The sequence below is a fragment of the Haemaphysalis longicornis genome, unplaced genomic scaffold (genome assembly GCF_048455015.1).
Source record: "Haemaphysalis longicornis isolate Haplotype H1 unplaced genomic scaffold, Haemaphysalis longicornis Haplotype H1 scaffold_5, whole genome shotgun sequence".
In the NCBI taxonomy this organism is placed as follows: Eukaryota; Metazoa; Arthropoda; class Arachnida; order Ixodida; family Ixodidae; genus Haemaphysalis; species Haemaphysalis longicornis.
The window spans coordinates 177,653,812-177,679,285 of NW_027526385.1; the positions used below are offsets into that span (position 1 = coordinate 177,653,812).

The window sequence follows — 25,474 nt, forward strand, 5'->3', positions numbered from 1 at the left end:
ACCCAGCTAAAGTGGAAGTTCGTGCCCTCTGTGTGGTAGACGGCGAGGCAATCGTACCGCCGCGAAGCCCCACCGTGGTCTTCGTAAGGTTAAACGTATCTGACAACTGTGAGCAGCTGGTCACGGGGGGAGATCAATTTGCTGCTAGAAAGAGAACTCTGCGTAGCAAGAGGCCTTCTCCACCTGCATAATGGTTGCGTAAACATCCTCCGGACGAATTTCGGAAACGTGTTCAACACGTCGCAAAACGAACCGCCATTGCCTCTCTGCATGAGCAATTTTAGTCAGCTCTGTCACCGTGTGGACAGGAGGGCTTGAAGCATCGGAACCCAAGAACTAACAGACCTCCTGGTGAACTTCCGCGATTGTTTATCCATGTCATCAAAGGTTTGATAAACACCAGTTGCTAAACATCGAATCAATATGGACGAAACCCCGAAGCCCGTACACCAGCACCCACATTGCATGTCCTACAAGGAACGTAAACCCATGCGGACCAAAGTAAAGGAAAACCTTCATGACGACATAATTCAACCGTGGAAACGTCCGGGGCATCCAACTGTGGTGCTGATTGAAAAGAAAGACAAGAGCCCCCGCTTTTTTGGATAACACAAAGCTAAACAGCGTAAAAAACGAGACGTGTAACCCCTTCCGCGCATAGATGAAGTGCTCGGCCGGCTACGCAACAGAAGGCATTTCTCGTCAGTATAACTTAAAAGCGGATTCTGGCAGATTGAGGTAGAAGACCGACCCCGGGTGAAAACGAGTTTCGTCACACCTGACCAACTTTTCGAGTTTTAAGAGCTCTCCTTCAGCTTTTGCTAAGAAGCTGTGTCTTTGAAGAAAAATGATGGGTACTTTCTTTGCCGTATTAAAATGGCACTCATGCCTGGTCTACCTCGATGATGTCGTTGTATTCTCCGCATCCCCCGATGAACAACTATATTGACGGTTGCTTGCCCGGGAAGCTGTCAGTTGTGGTTTAACTATGAAGGTCAATTAGTGCCACTTCGGGTACAAGCAACTGCGTTTCCTTGGCCACGTTGTCAGCGCAGCAGGAGTGTCCCCTAACCCTGAGAAGACGGCAGCTGTCGCAGGGTTCTCGACACCAGCTGGCAAAAAAAGTTCTGCAATTATGCTTATTATACAGGCGCTTTGTGGCAAATTTTTGGACATCAAAGAACCCTTGACGCGTCTCACAAAAGACGACGAACGATTTGTGTGGCAAGAAGTCGCTTTCAACGAGCTAACAAACCGGCTACCAATACCCCCTGTCTTTCTCATTTTGACGCAAAGGTGCCAGTAACGTCGGTCTCGGCGCGGTCCTTGTGCACTGAAAGGACGCGGCAGAGAGAGTCTTAGCGTGCGCAAGTAGCACGCTCTCAAAAGCAGAGGACAATTACTCTGCAACAGAGAAAGGCTGGCTCGCCAGTCTGGGCCATCAGCAAATTCCGGCCATACCTCTATGGTAGGACATTTAACCTCTTCAGCGACCACTACTCATTGTGCTGGCAGGCCACCTTGCAGGACACATCTGGGCGCCGTTGTAAATGGAGCCTCCTGCTGCAGGCGTACGGCGTCAAAGTCGTGTACGAGTCTGGACGCATTCACAACGGTACCGATTGCTTGTCCCGAGCATCCATCAACTCACCATGACAAAAAAAGCATGGTCTACTCATTCTTCAAGCCGTCAGCGCTTCCGAAATAGCCCAACTGAACGTGCTCACAAAAACTGATACTCATAATCCAGCATCTGAAATATCTTGAAGTTCGTATCCTCTCCCAATTTATCCGCAACATTCCATCCTTAATTCAGTCTCCGGAACAGCATTCTTTGCAAACGCAATTTCGTAATCAATTTCGCAAACCCAATTTTCGCTGGCGGCAATACGAGTGGAATCTTCGACGCCGGTCACGACGAAGCCTCTACGGGGAAACTGGGTGGCAGGCGCACGATGGCCGGGATTCGTAAACAACGCCACTGCCGAAACGTTTGAAAATGGTCCTGTGATACGTTGAGAGTTACCGTGAGTGAAGAAGGAAGACTGCGCCATTGAAAGTGCCAAGGCTTCTTGATCCGATAAGACCGCTTAAAGTGGCTTCCCAGCAAATTGGCATGGACCCTCTTGGCTATTTCCGACGTCGACAAAGGGAATAGGGGGATAGTGGCTGTGACAGACTACTTCACGCGTTATGCGGAAACAGCGTCTGTTTTGTGGTCAACGAAGGCTGAGATTGCGGAGTTCTTTACAAACAGGGTCGTTTTACTACATGGTGGTCCACAGATTGTAATAATAGACTGAGGAACAAACAGCATTTCTAGCGAATTTCATGCAGTCCGTCATGATGTTAACCCAGACCACTAACAGGCGAACTAGAGCTTACCACACGCACACTAACGGGATGAGCGAGAGAAAACAAAGCCCTCGTCCACATGCTTCCGATGTATGCTCATGTCGAACACGAAACGCAGAATGAAATTCTGCCGTATGTAAAATTCGCGTGCAAGACAGCAGTTCAGGAAACTACAGGACGTTGTCCATTTCAGTAGGTTTACTGTTGCACGGACACTGCTACTATATATGCGGTGCTACCCTTTCACGAGCACGAAAACAACGTTCACGTCAAAGATTTTGCACAAAAAGCGGAGGACGATCGAAAGCTAGCACAACAGCGGATCGAATAACAACAGCACGTCCACACTGGAGACGCGGTGTTGGCGTGGATTCCAGTACGCCAGTGCTGACGATCAGAAATACTGCTCTGGTGCTACTTCAGGCCCTGAAAGGATGCTATTCGCACTAGCTACTTCAACTATGAAGTTACCCCGTATGGTAGGCCGCATTCCTCGCGACGCACGTCAAATCTGAGGTCATGCGCATCTCAGAAATGAGATCGTACAAGGACAGAGACTGTACCCGAACATGAAGCCCCCCCCCGCCAAGGCCCAGTGTGGCAACTCATCTCTGCGCCGAAAACTCTATGCGCCTTTACAGTGGTGCGCTACATTGTCTTCGCCATTCAGGAGACCCCATCATCACCTCATAAGGCACCATGACATCACAACGATGTTCGCAGAAAAGGGTGTGGTGTGGTGGTGTCATCTGAAGCAGGTACATTGGAACAGCACAGGCTCTCTTGTTACAGTGGCGATATGGTAAATCCCGATAACGTTAGGGCGAGAGAGGACCATCCGAAGAGAAAGACGAAGGCCCTTGAACGCGTGCTTCGGCCATCAGCTGCACCGTAACTTTGAATCACAATGTTCTTTGTGAAGTTAAGTTATGAAAGAGCTTTTATGTTTGCGAACACTCAAGAATATTAGATACGACTGCATCTCATTCACTCGCCTTGTCCCTCCATACGGCGTTGTTGTCCGTCCACACCCCTCCCCCTACACTATAAAAAAATAATAGTCAGCGGCGCCCGGTTTCGATCCCACGACACTGTGGGCAGAACGCGAGGTACATGGGGCTCTTCCCACTGCGCCACAAAACCGAGACAAAATCAAATGCTACGAACGCGCCTTATATCCTTGACTCATTCGTACCACGTCAAGATGCTACTGATACAACGCATGATGGGGGAATGATTAACACTTGCAATAAAAGAAAAGAAGCTCCCACTTACAGCAACAATGATGGAGTAAAGGTCGTTGCGACAGTGAAGCCCAAGCATACCACTTAGAGATATTGACCAAGATTGGCCAATAAAACATAATAATAACCATAAAACATAATAATTATACGTGTTCCCGACACGTTTCACGCGATTTCAGAATCAGTCCAACGGAAACACCAAGTGAACCCCACGATGCGTCGCATCTACACAGGGTTCCCCTCGCGGGGAGGTGGGCACAATTTTTTCCAGTAGCTTACACATAAGGAAGTTAATGATATTCGCCTATGGTTGAAGGTTAAATGTTTTTCCCCGGACTTAAACAAGCGAATAATTGCGCCAGATTCTATTCTGTGAGGTAGAAACTATCAAGTCAAGTCAGTGTCAAGAGATTTTTCATATATCAGGGTAAGATAGCGGCTAGACATAAGGTAATTCCAGACCAAAAAAAAGGTTACTGGCGATTGTTATCCTTCCTAATTCAAAATTTGGGCGCAGCCCCAACTGCAGTCTTATCGGTCACGGCGCATGGCTGCTGAGTCTGAGGAAGTGATCACGTGATCAGCGAACCCACGGCGGCACGTGCTCCTCTGTCTTTTTCTCGCATCCCTTCGCCGCCGCCGAGCATGGTCTGTGTAAATCGTGTTTGAACCTCCCGCGCAAATGTCACGCGGTTCGGATGAGCCACGCAGCAAGGGGGACGCCGAAGGACCACGTGCAGCAGGCAGCGGGTACTGGGCTTCTCTCCTGCGCTACCCTCCCCCTCACACTTTCGCCACACTTTCTCGCTTGCTTTTAGTGCCCAGATGTCACGTGGTTTGGTAGAGCCATTCAGCGTAGAGCACGCCGTAGGACAGCGTGCTGTACGGAGGTGTGCTGGGCTTGTGCTCGGCTGCGCTGCCATTCCCCTCGCGCTTTAAACCCACTTTCCTCCACTAATTTCTCTCTGCCTTCGCTCCCTTGGTTACGACACCGTCACTGCCGCCAAACCGCTCTAGCGGGCGCGAAAGTTTTGCGCACTAAAACGCATTGCGAATATCGTCCCAACCTTCAGATTTCTTCGTGTTTAAGGTTAAAATTAGGTTCATAACGCCTTGGTTGGCCTTCCTAATGTCAGGTATTGTTAAGGATGGGTCTGAATTAAAAAAAAGGAAGTGTTTCTAGCTCGTCGCGAGTGAAAACAGACTAAAAGAATGGATTAAATGCTTCTGAAATTCCTCTAGATTGGTAATTGTTTTGATCTGGGTGGAAAATGAAGCTGACGGGTATGACGGGGCAATATTGATGACTAAAATTGCGTGGTTTACGGGAAAATAAGTTGTGTACGTATACTAGAAACAAGTTTTGCAGTGTTTATTTAGCTCCGAAGTACCTGCTTTGCCGTACGTGGCAGCGCCGTGACCGGGGAAAAGAGGGTCCTGGTGGTTGAGCCGACGCCGAGTGCTTGGACCTTTAAGGCCCCTTGGCGAAGGCAACACACCACTTTGGCCTCCGCTTCTCGTAGACGGCACCTCCGGTCTGACCCGCCCGGGGGGAATCGGCAGTCGCCTTTTCCTGTCCTCCCCTTCAACCTTTCACTTTCCTATCTTCTCTCTAACAACTTTCCTGTCGTCTCGTTCTTTCTCAGTTTCCTTTTTTCCTGGCGGCTAGGGTTAACCTTGTGTGGCGGACAACCCTGTGTTCAGCCGTATTTGGTTATAGTCGCGGTGTACAGCTGGCGTAGGCATGACTTGGTCACGAGTTCATGTCCCGTCCCCTTGTTGGGCTCCATGGTGGGTGGCTGGCACCATGGCCGAACAGTTTTTTCAATTTATGGCTTCCTTTTTTCGCCCATCTGATCCCTCTCGTAAAAGAGGAGGCACCGACGCAACCGCCCAGTTTTTCACGAAGAACGTTGCCAACTTTCCACGCTTCCACGTAATACACAGCAGTGACGAAGAGAAGACTGCCCGACTTGTATCGCCATTTCTAGTCGCAAAGACCCTAACTGCCACCATTGGGGAAGGCTATAAGATCAAGAAGCTTGCAAATGGAGACCTTCTACTTGAAGTACTTTACAAACATCAGCTCGACAAGCTCTCAGCGTTAACTTCTTTCGGAGAAATTCCTGTAACTGTCAGTGAGCACCGATCACTAAATACAGTCCGCGGAGTCATCTCAGATGACGACCTAAAGTATGTGTCCGAGGAAGAGCTTCTAGAAGGTCTGAAGGAACAAAATGTGACAAATGTCTACCGTATCAAAATCAAAAGAGAAAACAAAGAAATTCAGACAAGGCATATCGTCCTCACCTTTGCATCAAGCATCCTCCCAGAATCTGTGGAGGTGGGCTATACCAAAATGAAACTTCGACCCTACATCCCCAACCCACGGCGATGCTACAAATGCCAACGCTATGGCCACGGCTCATTGAACTGCCGGGGCCAACAGACATGTGCGAAATGTGCCTCTCATGAACACCCTCCTGAAAACTGTCAAGCCCAAACATATCTTTGTGTAAACTGTGAGGGCAACCACGCAGCGTACTCACGTGTGTGCCCTGCATGGAAAAAAGAAAAAGAGATAATAACACTCAAAGTAACAGAGAACCTGACATTTCGCGAAGCACGGAGGCGACTCTCCTCGGCGCATACGCGACCCTACTCCGTTGTGGTGCAACAGGGCGCAGCATCACAGCGGTCTTCGGCGCTTGCTGAAGCCACACAGAGTGAGGTTCCAGCAAGGCACCCCGCGCCCCCGGTGGAAGCAGCTAGCGCTGCGCCACCACCTCCAAAGCGGGCTGCACGGACCCCTGGTTCGGCAGTCTCCAAGGCCTCACCGCACACGGTGAGGTCAAACAGTTCGACACACGTGCGTTCTGCACGAACCTCCAGCGTCTCCGAAGAGACGATGGACACATCTGAAGGAGGTTCTGCGCCCTCTACGTCGGATGGGCGGCGGAACTCCCTAGACAACATAAAGAGAAACAAGCCCCGAATCACAGGACCGAAAACCTAGTTTTCACCCCACCAAAAAAAGCAGCATGGCATTCATTGTCCACTGGAATTGCAGAGGACTTTTAAATAATTTAAATGACATCAAAGACATCTTCGCCACACACTCTCCTGTAGCCGTTTGTGTTCAGGAAACAAACTTAGGTCCTAAACACCATAATATACTCAAAGGTTACCAGGTCTTTCGCTGCGACCGAGAGCAGGCGAGTAGGCTCTCGGGCGGAGTGGCAATAATTGTCCAAAATGGCATAGCAACTCGAGAAGACAAACTTAAAACTAGGCTAGAAGCAGTGGCGGTCACCCTGCTTGCATTTAAAACAATTACAGTGTGCTGCGTGTACATTGAACCACACCTCACAGTAACACTGCAAGATTTTGAAGACTTGGTAAAGCAACTACCGGAGCCTTTTTTAATAGTTGGCGATTTTAATGCCCACTCTTCTTTTTGGGGGAGCGAAAAAACTGACGCAAGGGGGCAGATTTTAGAGGATTTTATTTTATCCAATAATGTTTGTCTTTTAAACACCGGCAAACCTACATACTGCTCTCCAAGCTCAGGGAAAATGAGCTGCATAGATTTATCTTTTAGTTCAGCGAGTGTTTCTAGCGATATTAAGTGGGATGTCATTGATAACCCATACGGGAGCGATCATCTACCTGTAATCATTAGCGTAACATCATCATCACCAACCATTATCCCGACAAAACCACGCAGGTGGAAACTTCAGTTTGCCGACTGGGGTCTTTGTACTTCCGAAGCTACTTTAGACCAAGTTTTTTCGGACACACTGAGCATCGACGAATTGAATGAAAGGTTTACATCTTGCATTCTTAAGGCTGCACGCTTAGCTATTCCACAGTCCTCGGGAATGGTGAGACAAAACAACAAAGTATGGTGGACACAAGAGTGTAAGGAAGCCAAAAAGCAGCAAAACAAAGCATGGGGAGTCTTGCGGAGATATCCAACGCAAGAAAATTTATTAGAGTTTAAAAGGAAACGAGCTAAAGCCCGATACATTCGGCGGAATGCCGAGAAAGATTCATGGAAAAATTACGTCTCGTCTATAAACAGCTCAGTCACATCAAAAAAAATGTGGGAGCAAGTTCGGAAACTCAATGGCACGTACTCCCCTTTTACAGTTCCTCTTCTAACAGCACCTGGTGTACAAAGTAGCCTAGAAGAGCAGGCGGATATACTGGGTGAACATTTCTCCAGCGTCTCCAGTTCTGTGCATTATGCAGAAGCATTTTTAAAATACAAACACACTGTAGAGAAACAAAAACTTCCAACACACGGTGGTATAAACGAACCTTATAATAGTTTAATAACGCTCCAAGAATTGAAGAGAGCTCTATCGGCCGGTAAGCAGACTGCACCCGGCCCAGATGATATACATTATGAAATGCTCGCACATCTTTCGGGTCCTTCTGTAGAAGTACTTCTGAAGTTTTTTAATAAAGTTTGGGTATCGGGAAGGATGCCGGTAGCCTGGAAAAAAGCATTCATTGTAGCTTTACTCAAACCCGGAAAGCCGCCAACATCCCCAAGTAGTTATAGACCAATAGCCCTCACGAGCTGTCTAGCCAAAACTTTTGAAGTTGTCGTGAATACAAGGCTAAGTTTTGTACTACAATCAAACGAACTTCTTGACATTCACCAGTGCGGGTTTAAAAAGGCGTGCTCAACAACTGATCATCTTGTCCGCCTCGAAAATACCGTACGAGAAGCATTCATACACAAACAACACTGTCTTGCTGTCTTTTTTGATCTGGAGAAGGCTTATGACACTACGTGGAGGTTTGGAATAATGCGGGATTTAGTAGAGTTAGGCATCCGTGGAAGAATGTTGAATTGCCTGAATGACTTCATGGCAAACCGTTCATTTCAAGTACGCCTGGGCTCAACCCTCTCGAGAACATTTGTACAGGAGAACGGGGTCCCTCAAGGGTGTATTCTAAGCACAACACTGTTCGTTGTAAAAATGAACTCCATATGCAAAATAATTCCAAAGTCGATTATGTACTCTGTCTATGTTGATGATCTTCAAATTGCTTGTACATCTTCCAATGTAGCAACATGCGAGAGACAAGTACAGTTGACTATAAACAAACTGACAACATGGGCAGACAGAAATGGTTTCCAGTTTTCAGCACGCAAAACAGTGGCTATTCTCTTCTCTCTCAAAAGAGGCTTACAGACCAATCCGACCCTACACCTCAAGGAAACCGACTTACCCATACAAAACGAACACAAATTTCTAGGCATAATGTTCGACAAAAAACTCACTTTCCTGCCCCACATCAATATGCTTAAAAAGAAAGCTTCGCGAGCTCTAAATATACTTAAGGTTCTGTCACGGAAACACTGGGGTTCCGACAGATCATGCCTTCTACAAGTTTATCGCTCCGTTGTTCGCTCCTGCCTAGACTATGGTAGCATTGTTTATGGCTCCGCGAGACAGTCCTACTTGAAACGATTGGATCCCGTTCACAATTTAGGTTTACGTCTCTCGTCTGGGGCGTATAGGACATCCCCAATAAACAGCCTCTACGTAGAAACAAATGAACCACCACTCACATATAGAAGAACAATGCTCACATGCTCATACGTACTAAAGATCCGTTCACTGCCGAAACATCTGTGTTACCCCATAGTTACAAAATGCCCATCTAGAACACTGTTCAATAATAAACCCCAAGCTATCAGACCATTGCTTCTTCGGTTTGAAGAGAGATGCCAAGAATTCACTACGCTGCACACGTTACCTCAAATTTCCCATAGACAGAACCAACTACCCCCTTGGTATAGTTTTCCTACAACATGTGACTTCACACTAACACGCCTTCAAAAAAAGCAGACACCGCAAGAACATATTTTGCAGGAATTTTTGGCACTAAACGAAAAATACAAAGACTACACCTCATTTTACACAGACGGTTCCAAAACATCATGCTATGTCGGGAGTGCAGTAGTTCAAGGGAAATGGGAAAAGGTGATCAGGCTACCCCAGTGCGCTTCGGTTTACACAGCTGAATGTTATGCCATTGCTGTGGCGGTAGAAAGGATACTGAGGAATAAAATTAAACGCAGTATTATATATACAGACTCTCTCAGCGTAGTCACAGCAGTGCAATACAAAAATGCAGCTCAACCTCTAGTAGGAGAAATAATACACAATTTGGTAACAATCACAACACAAGGACAGGAAATTAAGTTGTGCTGGGTCCCTAGCCATGTGGGAATCAAAGGAAATGAGAGAGCCGACGTATGTGCCGCACAGGCGGGTAACGGAACAATAGAGACAGTACAGATTCCTCACAGCGACTGCATGAAATTTATACAGAGCAAACTTAGGGAAACTTGGCAGTCCTCATGGGATAAGGAAATCGACAACAAACTCCACCTGGTTAAACCCACGATAGAAGAGTGGGAATCAAGCAGACATGAAGAACGCCTCAAAGAAGTGATTTTATGCCGTCTCCGCATTGGACACACACATCTTGCACATAACTTTCTTCTTATGAAACAAGACAAACCGAGATGTGAAGATTGTGACCAGGAACTTACAGTAAATCACATCTTATTCTCATGTACGAAATTCGAGGCCTTGAGGAAAAAAACATTTTAGGCTGTTCTACAGCGAGCAAATTCCATTTCACCCCAGCCTACTTCTAGGAGAGAATGCTGTTGTCAAACTTCCCTCTGTCTTTAGTTTTTTAAAAGAAGCTACACTTCTAAACAAGCTATAACAAGATAAAGCAATCGGTTATTATCCACAAAAAACACAAAACCTTTTGTTTGGCGCATGATAGCCTTAGTTGCTTATGCGCCATAAAACACAACACAACACAACACGTACCTGCTTTGCCTGAAGAAATTTGTTGTTACCATCAGAGGTACTGTATGACCTCGCCCTCGCATCCTACGAACGCGACGTGAGAGATGCAAGATTTCACGAATCATACTGATAGCACTGCTATTTCTCTTTTTTTTTGTTTTACTGGGAAGAAATTGTAGATTGCAAGTTTCCCTCAATGCCCAAAGAAACTAACTAACGCGTCAACATTGTTGGATGTGGCAAGTGCTATAACGAATTCCAAGTTTCTTGGCTACCAAGCCGAGATTCGAAACGCATCATCCCGGCGAGAATCCCACAAAGCAGTGGCCTGGAATTGAGGGTTTATTACAGAGCAGCGTACGGAAACGTGCACTGCCTTTAGATCGGAGATACCGTCGGTTTTTTCGCATTTGCACAACTTGTCAACAAAATTTGAACTGGCGGATATCAAGTGTGCGAGTGCATCACGCCGGGTGTCGCCAGTTCTATTTGGGAAGTCCAAACATTAACGATATATTTATAAGCTCACTATGAATTTGTGGTTCACAGCCACTATAAGTTAAAGAGCACCAGTCATCTATAGATTACAGCGCCGAGAATCTAAATACACTGTTCTCGCGTAGACCAGTTGTTTAATAAGGCAGCAAATACCAGAAACCTGAAAACAGGCGACAACACCCCGTAACCTTTTGGGTACTACGGTTTGTGCCGTCACAAAAATTGTGGGCGGTGAGAGCTCATTAGAGAAGCACTTATACATGTTTTCTAAAGTTCTTAAGTGGTTCCTAAGTGGTTCAGTATGTAAAATAAATGGAAATGATACTTTCCGTGAGCTGATCTAATTGTAACAACGCAGGCTACCGCTTTACACAGCACGAGACAGGCTGCTTCCCTCGCGCTTCAGAGTCGCCCAATATGCTTTCAGCTTCGTTTTCGAAAAGCATTGGAGGGCAATTAGCGAAGTCAATATCCTGCCAGGGTGAACGCCCACGCTCCTGCTAGCAATAACCCCGGCAGGAAGTGAACAATGGTACAAGATGCACTGCAGGTGGTTAAGCGAACCGCCTGAGTCTCTAATCCGTTCTTTGCGCACGGAACGTTTTTTTTTTCGGTTAAGCGTGGCCGTGCCTGGTTCGAACCTTATCGCCCCTGAAAGGGGAGAGTACTTACTGCAAGTGTTTATGCCACCAAAATCCGCACTTGTGCTCTTCCGTTCACTGCGAGACGCTGTTGATAGACAATCAATAAACCGTGCGTCGCGTAGCTGTACCCTTGATATGTTTGGGCCGGGTGGACTTCGGCCATGAGAACTACTCCAGATGGGTGCCGGAAAGTGAGTGCATATTTCACGTGAGGTTGGCGTTAGAGAAGACAAGATGGAAGTGATTGCCACACAATGTGATATGAAGGCGCCAGCATGAGCGACGCATAGACCAGCATTTATATAAGGCCACTACGCAGGCCTAGCAGGGCAGCCATGTTTTCCCGATATTTGACTTAGCGCTTGTCACTTCTGAAGGGGGCTTCGGACGCGTCGGCTTTATAAGGTCTGGCTTCCTGGTGTAAGCGGGCACAACGGGTGATCAGGCGTTTAAAAGGAGCATCAATGCGAGCAGGCCTATTTGGAACTGATTCATTTTGAAGGTAATAGCGCACAGACACGGGGACAAAGAAAGGAACACACGGACAAGCGCCTTCTATCAACTCAGTAATTTATTCGAAAAACACAGACTTTTATACCCTACAACGCTGCGCACACCAGTACAAGAACCCTTCGACGGCGCACATAGCAAAAAACGTGTACGCTCAACAATTCACACCAACGATGATAGAAGCGAGACTTCCTTATCTAACAATGTTAACGATGTTTTTTTAAAGGAATTTCCGGTTCCGTCGGTACATGTCCAAGCCTCACTTTTCAGCAAAAAAACTGTATCAGCGGTCGGCTATAGCTTGCAGACAAAAAAGGTACCGTTGCCAGGGTGTGAGCGCCTAGCACCAACCGTTTAAGCTTTAGACCACACCGGTGCCTCGCTCCTACTTTGTGCCGGGCTGACTATCTCACAAAAAATGAAAGAGAAAAGGGAGAAAGAAATGTGAACTTTATTAACTTATATATCAGCGAATAACGCAGCATTGCACGTCGAACAAAAGGTGAGAGTGCTACAAAACGTAGGATCTTTCAGTTAAAGCAAAACATTCATTCAGCCTTTGGTGTCCACTCAAGTCCGAACGACAAAGCAACACTACGACACCCCATCTGCCATTTCGTCGATCACCATGAACTGTGACATATCCAGGTGGGGTGACTTGGAAATCATTTTTGGCCTCGTTGATCGAAGTTTTAGTTATACCTTTGACTTGTGGGCGAATGTCGATACGAGGGAAAGTAAAGGAATTTACGTGTTTAGCTTTCTCCGCTAAGATCAATAATAGCTTGATTGGTGGCGGAAGTAATGCGGAGCTATGAAGACAGCGATGCAGAAGAAGGGCTGGGATTATTGTGCAGCAGCGCCTATGGCAAGCAGGGGCCGTACCCACAACATTCCAAGCGTGGTTCCACTTGTAGCGAACGTTTTCGACAAATACATGGTCATACAATCATAATACTGAGGAACCGATATTGCGAAAAATATGTTCCGCCCCATACCGTGCTGGGGATACACCGCACTCTAAAAGCGGGATCATCGGAGATACTAAAATCGGAGCCTTTAAGAAGTTTCGCGTTGTTCAATACAGCCAGCTTCTTGCTAAAATCTAAAACTTTTCTTCTTAGAGAGCTGTAGCATTCCATATTTTCCGTGTCTTCCGTGCGTACCGTGTTGACGGGGACCCGACTGGGCAGTTGCGCATTCCTTCCTGCACCCCTGACCGTGCCCGCGTATTCGTGACAGTGGTGTGTGTCCCTCTCGTCGTGCCCGCGCACGCAGGCGTAGTCGGGTTCCGGTACTGACGGTACGCACGGAACGGACGGAGCACATGAAGTACTAAAACTCTCTATTGTCACGAGAAGACAAAGACGGGGGCAGTGGGCATACCGCTGTGGTCCCGACAATCGACGACGACGACGCTGTGTGGGGCGTGCAGCCTTCTCCCGTGACCGCATTGAAAATATTGTAAATAGAACTCATCGGACTGTAAACCGATCGCTTCATCATCAACCATGGTTCGCGCCATCTGTTCTACAGCCATGTAGAATTGGACACTCAAATCAGATTGGGCACGTTTGCGCCCTTAACGCGGTTTGCCCATTCTGTGCAGACGCTGTACATGCGGTATCTCCGTTTTCATTGTATGAGCTGGCAAGCCCAGGTATGCTAAACAATAAAGAATGGCCATTCTCGCAGTTGTCACCTGGAAGGTCACGTAAGATATTATTTTTCTGGAAGGATTTCGGAGCCCCGTATTTAGGAATAAGCTGTGCAATTGTTTTACTGACCGAGGCGAGTTAGGGGAAACAAAGCTTCGCACGCACTTTTTGATTCGGCACTAGTTGACACAGAGTCTATAGTATTGTCTGACGTCATTCTGATTGATTGGTTGATTGATTGATTGAATGAGTGATTATGAGGTTTAACGCGCCGACGCTACAAGGCGATGATGCGCACCGTAGTGGAGAGCTCCGGACTGATTCTGACCATCTTGGGATCTTTAACGTGCGCTGAAATCTCAAACACACTGGCGTTTTTGCTTTCCGCCTCCATCAGAAAAGCGGTCGCTGCGGCCGGGAATCGAGCCCGGGACTGGCTCAACAACCCAGCCTTCGCCACTGAGCCACCGCGGTGGGTCAGCCGTGATTCTAAGGCCCTTTATCTTGCGGTGAATTGTATTTTATGTATAAAATGTGGCTAGGTATGTGTTTTTTCCTTGCAAATAAGCGGGAACGCATTGTTCATTTTGTAGCAGCCTCACAAGATGTGCTCGAACTTTCTCTAGAGCTCGTTGCGGGTCCGTGAGTGCCTTCGGTTAGCCTGACTGACTTATTTTGGGCGAAGGCCAGGATCTTGTTATATGTCACCCTACGAATAAGGCGAGAAATAAAATATAGCGCAGGTGGAATTAACAAAGTAACATGTGGTGGGCGAGAGAGCCGCAGCAAGGACAGATCAGATCTGAAGCACTATGGGCGGCTTACGTAATGTACGTGTGTGAAGTTGATGAAACAATTTCCGGTGCGTTGGCTACTGTAAAGATAGCAGTTCGCAGGGATTATATAGGCAGTGCCTATTCTATGAACCAGTAAATGATGATGATCATGACACAGGATAATGGGCAACATTATCCTGTGTGGACCAGAGCAGACGATGATCTTCAGGTTTATCCAGGGGGCCGTCGAATTATGATGATCATGGGCACAGGATAATGTGAATTATCCTATATTCTGTGGAACAGAATTCTGTTAACCATACTACGGTATAGTTGATCCTTATTTGTTTAAAGAAACCTAAAAGATACTAATCCGCTCTTATTTACATAAAGGATGCGTAGAATTGACCTAGAAAAACAGGTTACAGCGAAAATCCACTCGTGAAGTTTTGGTGTAACCTTGAACCCATTACTCGAACCCATGACATTTGCACCAAAATCCAGACTTTACCTCTACTCCACGGAAGCCGACGAGGGCAGCCATTTCAGCAGTAGCTCGAAACGAAACATAACCTTGTGGTCTGGACCACAAAATAAAGCTGAACATTATTTTGTGGTCATGTCCTTATAATGCGCAGTGCAATGTACACACCCAGAAGCAGGCGTGGCATGCAGGTGATGTTCGATGACTGAAGGATGAAATGCGATGTTATTCCGGATGGTGGCGTGTAAAAGTGCTGCCAAATCGAACATATTAGAAACATGCAGTCGCTGGGGTGCCCAAGCTGTGTTGGATTGTCAGTCGTCGTCGCAGCACTGCGTTCGGTTTCGAGCGCAGTAATGCCATGGAACCGCGGTCCCCACCATCGGTGCGAAGACGAAATGGTTTAGCACGCTGCTAGAGGTTCTGCTGCCTGGCCTTGATTTTTGGGCAAAATGCTGAAAAGTACAGAAATACAAACCATGCAAATACAATACAACCGGATTCACAAAGGCCAATATCTCAGGTCAATATCTCAATATCAAAGGTCAATATCTCAGCAATGGAAAACCATTCAACGACTTACTCAAAGTTCGGAACAAAACAGCACAAGCTAGACGGTACGCGAAGCACCTCAGAAGAACCCGCTGGCTTGACCAGTGCGCAAGCCTAAATGAATGAACCGGTTCCTATGAGCTGTGGCGCACTTACAAAGCCCTGTTTGGTACGACAAAATCTCTTAACACCACGCAAAACATCCTACTCGCTCAGTCTATAGACGAAGACAAACTGGAACGAGTTGCAGCCCAGACATTCTTCCCCCAAGATAACGTATACGACTCGACTATCTACGCCCCAACCTGCGGTGATCACCTGAAGCCTGAGGACACATTCTTCGCCATTCAAGAACTGCACATAGCCCTTGAGGCTGTTAATGTCAAGACCACTCCCGGAAAGGACAAAATTACTTGGCAAATGCTCCGTAACCTTGATGAGAAATCTAAAGAACAGTTGTTGGCGAAAATTAACACAATACGGGAATCTGGGATACTCCCTCTTGAATGGAAGCACTCCGTTGTGCACCCAAAACCAAAACCTAAAAAAACCCCTACTTCCATTTCCAACCTTCGTCCCATTTCACTTACATCCACTCTTTGCAAACTGATGAGCGCATGATCCTTACTCGTCTCACCTGCCTGCTCGAGACAGCGAACGACGCCATTTACGACCCTGCACTAACCGGGTTCCGGCCCGGTCTGACCACTCATTACAGCCTGCTCTTATTACGACCAATGATAGAGAAAAATGGAGAAAGAATGGTAAGACAGCTCCAGGAGTCCTTGTTACTAGTGACCACAAGAAAGCATTCGACACAGTTTCCCACGCCTACATCATTTCGATTATGGGAGAACTTAGCAACATCGGTCACAGACTCACCAATTTTTTCAAGAACTTTCTCTGCAACCAAACGTTTGAAATGCATACGGGTAAAGAGCACCCCCACATCTTCCACAACCACCGAGGTGTACCGCAGGGTGCTATTTTATCTCCGACTCTATTCAACCTTGTCATGTCAAAAATTGCCACGCAACTCCGACAAATACCCCACATTCAAAGTACTACATATGCCGACGATATTACGATTTGGATTGACCCCCGTAAGACAGACCTGACCCAACAGCAAGTGCACGTACATATTCGAACTGCACTCGATACTTTCGCCGACGCCCTCCAACACACTGCGATGCAGCCTTCGCCTGACAAAAGCACATATGTGCTGTTTGGTGGAACACAGCAACAGAAGAACGCCTAGACTTTTCAGTTTGTACGATCGCTCCTTAAGCCGTCCCCCGAAAATTGGGTTAAAGTTCTTGGCATCCCTGTCCCTGAGGATGGCGGCTGCTGTGTGTGGCTTGAACAAATCAAGAAAACATGGCATCAACAGCTTCACATAATCAAAGGCATAAGCAACCGGGTAGGAGGGGCTACAACGGAGACACTCAAACTATTGACCCAGGCTGTCCTCACGAGCAAAGTGACATATGGGGCAGTATGCTTCGACTTCACTAAGGCTCAGTTGCAGCAGCTGGAGGTGCTACATCGTGAGAGCCTTCGAGTCATCACTGGTCTTCCCAAACATGCCAAACTCGAGGATCTCTACAAGCACGCTCAACTCTCCCCTCTCAGAGAAATCATCCGAACCCGTCAGGAAGACCACGACTTCCGACGAGCATCCACTCTCGCCGAACGTGCGCTACTCGCGCTACTGCCACAATGCGCGGCGCCACAACATCCCATCCCTTTGCGGCTTCCACCATGGGACGACTTCATCGTCGTTAACCCAAAGCCACTCCCAGTCACCGGTCCTACGCTTCGCCACTCCAAAAAACACAAACGCACACCTGAAATGACCGAGCGGTTTCCACATAGCGCTGTTTATACCGACGCCACTTGGGACCCAACCCCGAATACTGCCGGATTAGCGGCCATTCACTCGACATTTCAAGCCGCCTGCCAACCAGAATATCCAAAAGCGCCATCGTCTACCCACCTCCAACTCGAAGCGATATTTCTGGCTGTCCGACAACCTCAAATTTCTCACTGGCCTATCAACTAGCCTCATGCAACTATCTTCACAGCCAGCCAGGGGGCCTTCCGCGCATTGCGCCGGGTGCCTTATCAGAATTCTATCTGTGCGTCCATCAAGATGCTTGCCCGAAGGCTACAGTGTACAACAGGACTACAAATTCGGGTAGAATGGGTGCCAGGGCACTGCGTTAACTCCTCCAAGGAGGCCGCGAGCGCCCTGGCGAGCGATGTTCTTTTCACCCGCTCCCACCCAGTTTTGCCTCATCACGACCCCAACTTGGACCCCTTTGAAGCCCGTGCCACCTACCAACGATGTGCTAGAGCTCGACTCCGCAGCCACATCCCTGCCAATGACTACCCGTTACCTACAGGACTGCCACGTGGCCTTCAGGTTCTGATCCACAAGGCTCGTGCTAGGGCGGCGCTTACAGAGGACATCCTTTTTAAGTGGCATTCTTACATACCAAAGAAAGGGAGGCCACCCGTTCTCCCAGGCGCTACCGCAAGCAATTCACCTCCGCCGGCCATGACACCCCCCACGTGCGTGACGTGCTCTGTAGGAGCCACACCGACCATTGAACATCTCCTTTGGACGTGTCCAAGAGTGCACGCGGAGCGCACGTCTTGCAAACACAGCAGCGTTACGTGTTTGATGGACTGGCTCTACCCACCCGCAGCCACAGCCAAGCAGGTGTTTGCCTACTTTGCTCTTGCTACTGGCGTTCATCTGAGAATGTAAAGTAGTAGTAGTAGTAGTAGTAGTAGTAGAAACTTTTATTTTGCCCGTGAAGGGATTAAAAAGAAAAGGGACGAATTCTCATTCGTCCCTTGGTGTCTTCCACTCGTCTTCCTCTCCTCTTCCTCAGTCGTCAGCCAGACGCCCTTGGACTCTGGCGGCGGCCTCGGCCATCCGGACGACCCGAAGTTGCACTTCCGATTTGGGGCTGAGCAAAGCGGTCTCCCATAGCTCCATGTTCGTTACAGTAAGCGAGTCGCTTCTAGCCTTTGCTGCAGCATTTTGATTCTGTCTTGCGGGGCACGACCAAAACATGTGGTAGAGGTTCGCCCGACCCGCGCATATCTTACAATCTCCTGAGTATATTTCGGGATAGCAGCGACTGAGCGCAACCGGGTTTCGAAACGTGTTCGTTTGTAACTGCCTCCACCATACCGAGTCCGTTTAGTGAGGCTGCGGTGCGCGGAGGGATACTTCCGTCTTGCCAATCTGTAATGATCTATGATTTCTCTGTACGGCACCATGCGATCCCTTTCCGATCTCACGAGTTGGGTGAGGTGGGGTCGATGTCTGCCTGGCTGATTAAACCTCGGGCGGCGTCGTGGGCCCTCTCGTTTCCTGTCAGACCCGAGTGTGCTGGCGTCCAAGTTATTTGAATTTTTCTTACGTTTTTCGCTTTCGCGGGTATGCTCGTGGTTCGAGGCGATACCCTACCTTTTGCAAAGTTTCGACGGCCGATTTCGAATCGCTAACAATTATTTTTGCGCTGGTGTTGGATATGGCCATGGCAATGGCCACCTCCTCACCTTCCGTAGGTCGCACCGTAGCGAGCGATGCGGCCGTGAGTAATTGTCACTGATAATCGACTATCGCTACGGTCATGGCGTCGCGGGCACGATAATCGGCTGCGTCAACGTAGACCACGTCCTCAGATCGCTCAAATCGTTTGTCTAGCGCGCGTGCTCGTTCCCGCCTGTGCTCGACGTTGTGGATAGGATTCATGTTTTTTGGTAGTGGGGGAATGTATAGGTACGCCCGCCATTCAGGGGGGATCTCCTCTTTCGGGCCCGCCTTTGTTTCGCATGCTATTCCTAACGAACGAAGAATGTGCCTTCCGGTTTGGCTCTGGGATAGTATTTCGTAATGGGCCGTTCTCTGGGCCTCCACCAATTCGTCGAGCGTGTTGTGAATGCCCAACGCTTCAAAACGATCATTTGCAGTGCTGAAAGGAAGGCCGATCGCTTGTTTGAACGACTTTTTGATTAGACCGTTGATTTTTATTTTCTCGTCCACTTTGAAATTTAGAAAGGAAGTCACATACGTAATTTTGCTTATCACGAAGGACTGAATGAGGCGCATTAGGCTTTCTTCTTTAATGCCTCTGTGTCTGTTTGCCACCTGTGAAATCAATCGCATAGTTAGTTGCGTGCTTTTCTCTAATTGTTTAATGGTTTCCTTATTGTGGCCATTATCTTGAATTTTTAGGCCAAGCACTCGGATACTGGCCACTGTAGGAATGAGTTGGCTGCCCGCGTAGAGCTCGATGTTCGGTGTGGCAGGGTCCCGTTTGCGTCCTCTGCTAGTGGGTCTGTATATCAAGAGTTCGGATTTTTGGGGGGAGCACTCGAGGCCTCTAGGGCGGACGTAATCGATTATCGCATCTATTCCACTCTGTAACGTGCCTTGCACATGTCCGTCACTGCCACCGGCGACCCAGAGGGTCACATTGTCGGCGTAGAGGCTGTGATTTAGAGTGGCTATATTGTTTAGTTTGTCGGGTAGCCCCATCATAGCGGCGTTAAATAGAAACGGTGAAAATACCGAGCCTTGTGGCGTCCCACGGCTTCCCATCTCAAATTGGCTCGATTCGATGTTTCCAATTACTAGGGATGCCGTTCTGTCAGAAAGAAAATTTCTAATGTAATTGTAAACTCCTTTTCCGGTCCCCAGTCTCTCGAGGCCCTTAGGGTTCGTCCCAACGTACCTGTCCTTGATCTCCGTACTTATTTCGGCCTCCGTACCTTTGTGCTCGTGCACTAGCCGGCCCATGTTTTGTCGTTGTGTTGTTTTACTCTTGTCTGGATCAATGAGGCTGCGTAAGATGTTCCAAGTTTGCGACAACCCCATTTGAAGGTCCATACGTTCGCAGGCCTCATTCCAGTGCTGATGCGAGAGCTGATTCGCATAGTCTTCGATGTCTCTATCCAGTCGCGCGATTCGCCTCCTTAGGGACCTGTTTTATTTCTGTTTATTCAAACGTTTCTGTAGGCTGGATGTGGCTTCCCACATGTGTAGGAGCTTAGCATCTGCACATTGAAGTTCGGCTTCCTCCGGAACGGTCTCCGTGGAGCGTTCTACGTGTTCCCGGAGTAGTGCCGTCCATTCGTCTATGTGAGCAATTTCCCTTACATCGTCCCCCGTTCCTAGTTCGGTGTGTCGAAGGGCCCGAAACGCATCCCATTTCGTTATTCTTATTTTGTCTCCCCCAGGTTTGGACGGTCCCGCATTTAGGTTCGTAGAAACGATGTAGTGGTCACTGCCCATACTTTCCTGCGTATTGTTCCAGTGCGCAACGAACACGTTTTCCAAAAAAGTCAGGTCCGGTTCTGCGCTGACGCTGTTGCCACTGCGCATGGGAAAGGCAGGGTCTGTAATAAGGGTCAAACGTTCTTGTTGCGCATCGATCCATAATTGTCTGCCCTTCGGTATTTCCTTCGCGTAACCCCATGCCGCGTGGGGCGCGTTAAAATCGCCAATTATAATTAGCGCGTGCTTTTTGGCGATGTCTAATGCTTGACGGAAAAGTCTGGCGAATCTATGTTTCTTTTTTGGGCTGCTATACACGTTAAGCACAAAAAGACTACCCTCTCCCCTCTTTTTAGTCGGAAAAATTTGGATAAGAACGTGGTCTACGGTCGTCACTCCAGTATCGTGCCTGATTGCCGGTAGGTTTCTCTTAATCATCGTGCAAAGAGGCGGTTTAGTATCGCCCTCCCCCATGGTGCTGCCGTAAAACGAGTTGTAGCCGGATAATTTTGCTCGGCATCCCGCTTCCTGTAATGCAAACACGTCCGGTGCTTCTCTGTTTTTCTTGGTGTTCAGTAATTGTTGCGGGTTTCCCCTCTTGCGGCGAAACCCGCGGCAATTCCACTGCCACACCACGTATTTATCATCGCTGCTACTCCGACCCATTCCGGTTGGGAGTGTCTGATCTGCTGGTTTTGGGGCTGTCAAACGTCGTGGGTCGGGCGTAGGGTTTGGACACTTTAATAGGCCTCACGCTCGTGGTAGTTGAGGCGGCGGGTGCAGTGGCCCCATTTCTAAGGCCGTGATTCTGGCGTGCAAACCTGCTATTTGGTTGTTAATGTCTTGGGCGAACGTCGAGAACATGTTTTCGAATTTCTTGCCCAATGCCTCCAATGTACTGTCTATTTTATTTTCTATCTGCTTTCTAATTCCTCTAATGGGGATTGTTTGGCTGGGGTAGCTCGAAGCTTCTGGTTCTGCTCCTTTTTTTTTCTTTAATGGCGGGGGGTTTGTTCTCTCTAGTTCAGTGGTCGTATCCATTTCTACCTGATTTTTTAGCTCGCTAGTGGACGCCTGTTGTAGCTGTTTTTGTTCAACCGCTTTGTCAGCGTGGGTATGCTTTAAGCGGGCTATTTCCTCCTTCAAGGCTATATTTTCGCGCGTAACCTGTTCTAACATCTGTCGTATTCGCGTAAGTTCTTGTTCTATTTTGTCGTTTTTGTCTTGACCTCTGGCGGGTCCCTGACCATCGCTTTTTACACTTAACGGAGCTTTCGAACGGGAGACCGTCCCTGCCCAGCTCACCGTATTGCCGTTGACTTTGCCTCGAGACCCTGCCGTGGGCGACGTGGCTGCGTTGTCTCCGTTCCCTCGGGAGCTTCGGGATCTGGAGCCGGATTCTCGTCTTTCCCCGCCACCTGCAGGTTGCCGCCGAGACTTGGACCGGGAGCGGTGTCGTCCTCCTGTTGACGGTGCATGCGGTCCGTCACTCTTGTTGGGCAGACGAGGAAAGGAACTGAAGCGACTCCTCTTCCCATCCCCGTCTGAGTCCTTGAAGTGGCCTAGTGTACTTTCAGATCGGTCTCGGTAATCTTCCGTGGTGTGGAGAATTCCCGTGCGCCTTTTCCCTGTGCCGTCGTCTTCCTGGTGGAGACTAGAAGATCTTTGGTGATTATGGCGTGTACTTTGCTCTTGCTGCTCTCGTTGTTGTCTTTTTAGCTTTTCCCGCTGCCTTTGCTTGAGAAGAAAAGGCGTTCTGAAGCGTTGTCGGCAGGTCTTGTCGCCGGTTGAGTGGTCTTTACCACACAAGGCCCATTTCGGGTCGCACGGGTGGTCCTCGCCAGGGTTGCGCTCGCCACATCCCTTGCAGATTTTGTCTTCTGGTGCTGGACACACATCGGATCGGTGACGCAGTCTGCCGCACGAGACGCACACTTCGTGTTTCTTCTTGTGGAGTAGACACCTGTACTCCGCTCCTCTTTAGTAGACGAAGTAGGGAACCCGTTTCCCTTCGAATATTATGACGACCTAGTTGGTATTGCCCATTCTTCTGGCTTGTAATATCGTGGGGTTTTCTTATACACCAGACTTCGAGTGATGTCCTCCGCCGTGTCGTATGAAGGGATGCGGTGAATGACCCCTTTGACCGTATCTTCTGGTGCAGCTGCGTATGCGACGGTTTCGTAGACGGCATCGCCTACTCGCAGTTTTCTGATGCTGTTGTACTTCTCGGCATTCGCCGTGGTCAGCGTGCTGATTATGACGATGTTCTTCGTAGGGTTTGATCGAAGAATGTCTTCTTCCGCTTCATCTCGTGTAACGCTTGCCGCGGCGAAAACTGCGTCTCTGATCTGAGCGTCGCTCAGCTTTTTAACGTTCAGCCCGTCGCGTGGCCTCAGAATGATCTTAATATCTTCTTTCGGCAGCTGCGGAGCACGTGGCGGCTGCGAGTTGCGCGAGCGCTTCGTGTGGAGAGTTTCGTGGCGGGTGTCGATGACCTCCTGCCGTCGCGAGCTTGTTGTTCTGTCGTTAGGCATAGCTTGCTGATCGCTCGGCTGTTGCGCTGGCGGTGGCTGGACAGCCATCCCACGTCGCTTTCGAATTCTTCTGGTGAAATTGACTCACCATTGACTTCGACCTCCATGTCGCCGATGTGATGGTCGGAGGCAGCACGCTTCCCCGGCGTCGCTGTATGCGCAGCCGGTGTACCGGGGCCGTCTCCTCGTCAGAGGTGGCTGTGTAGCGCCGAAGCCCTCGCAAGGCTTAGCGAGGCCCAGGCCACTCCAGGTCAAAGGATGGCCGCAAAAATCGAACCGGTGGTCCGATCTCCCTGAAGTTGGCGTCCACCTGCATCGTTGAACTTTGTGGATCCGATGTTCAAGAGGGGTTGTGCGAAATTATGGTTATTACGCCAACAGAGAGATGAAAATGCGGAGCCTATATGGAACACGCCCACAGTACTTGGCCAATAAGTGGCCGACCTGAGAATGTAAAGGTTTCCCGAATTGACGCCACCCTCCCCACCAGCCCCCACATAGGCCGAGTCGCCATCCTTGTGTCAATAAAGTTTCACTCATTCATTTATTATTTTATTTATTATTTATTTATTTATTTTATATATTTATTTATATAATACAGTACTCTCCATGACTTGAAGGCCGTTACGGAGAGGAGTGGGTAAAGTTAATAGAAAGTTTAATATGGCCGTCTTGAACGATGATGGGTCAGGGTTGCTGGCGATGGAGGCGGGAAGGTGGTTCCAGTCGGTGGCTGTCCTTGTAAGAATGAATTGAAGTGCACGTTTGTTCGAGAGCTCGGCACGCTAACTTTAAATCTGTGGTCAATACGTTCAGAAATATAAGCAGGTGGTAAGAGAAGGTCGTGTTTAATATCCGGATTGGTGAAGTAGATTTTGTGGAAGAGGCAGATGCGAGATACCTTTCTTCTGATAGGTAGGTTAGAAAGCCCAAGGTTAGATTTATAAGAGATACGCTGGCGGTGCGGGAAACAATAAAACGAGCTGAGCGGCTCTGGATCGTTTCAATTAGGGAAGAAAGAGATAGCTGGTGAGGGTTCCAAATCGCTGAAGCATACTCGAGCTTACTTCTAACAACCGTCTTATAAAGAAGCAGTTTTAAGGAGACTGGAGCTAGCGAAAAATTACGGCCGATAAAGCCAAGCATGCGGTTAGCGTTCCTAGTGATGTAATCAGTATGCTTATGCCATGATAGATCGTTACTTATGTGAACACCAAGGTACTTGTAGGAGAGAACGGTGTTTAATTGTGTTGAGTTAAGAAAGTATTCAGGCAGGTTATGGCGATTAGTAATGTTAGAAACCCTCATACATTTGCACTTACTTGGGGTAAGGTTCTTGAGCCAGTTGTTGCACCACGAGGATACGTTATTGAGGTCAGACTGCAGTAAAGAAGAGTCCACGGGGTTGGTTACTTTCCGAAAGATTACACAGTCATCCGCAAATAGTCGAATTGAAGAGGAAACGTGGTCAGCAAGATCATTAATATAAATAAGGAAAAGCAAGGGACCCAAGACAGAGCTTCGGGGAGCCCCGGATGTTACATGGTGCATGCGTGAATTGCAGTTATTGGCATTGACATACTACGTTAGATTTGTTAGAAAAGCTTCTATTCATTAAAGTAGGCTGTAGTCTAGGTTAAGTTTGCTCCATTTATAAAGAAGAAGATGGTGTGACACAGAATCAAATGCCTTCCGGAAGTCGAGAAAGATGCAGTCGGTAACAGACACCTGATTAAAGGTGGAGTACAGATCGTTAGTGAAAAGTAGTAGCTGTGTAAGGATTATTACCAAATGAGACTGTAAATGCATCCTGTAAAACTTCGCAACACTGGTTAGAAGGAATAGCAGAGCCTTGGTCATCGCAAAGGTTGATTAGTTTTTGTTTAGAGCCAATAATTAAATACCAGAATTTACGCGGGCTAGTTTGAAGCAAAGAAGGCAAGGTGGTTGCGAAAAACTTCGATTTGCTCTTTTTAAGTGCCCGCTTGCACTAAAAAAACAGCGATATTATGAGCGGACCATCTGTCTGCCTTATCAGTCGACACAGCTGTTATCGGCGCCCACGTGCT

The 25,474-nt window shown here is 48.2% G+C and overlaps 1 protein-coding gene across 1 annotated transcript in view; it reads left to right on the forward strand.

The window, feature by feature from the left end:
* The window catches only part of LOC144140017 (uncharacterized), a 39,013-nt gene extending 18,298 nt beyond the window's left edge, over positions 1-20,715 (forward strand). Inside the window, exons 2-3 of the mRNA XM_077672231.1 lie at positions 5,474-6,444; positions 20,638-20,715. Coding sequence (XP_077528357.1) covers positions 5,474-6,444; positions 20,638-20,715 — 1,049 coding nt within the window. The remainder of the gene's footprint in view (positions 1-5,473; positions 6,445-20,637) is intronic.
* The last annotated feature ends 4,759 nt before the right edge of the window (positions 20,716-25,474 follow it).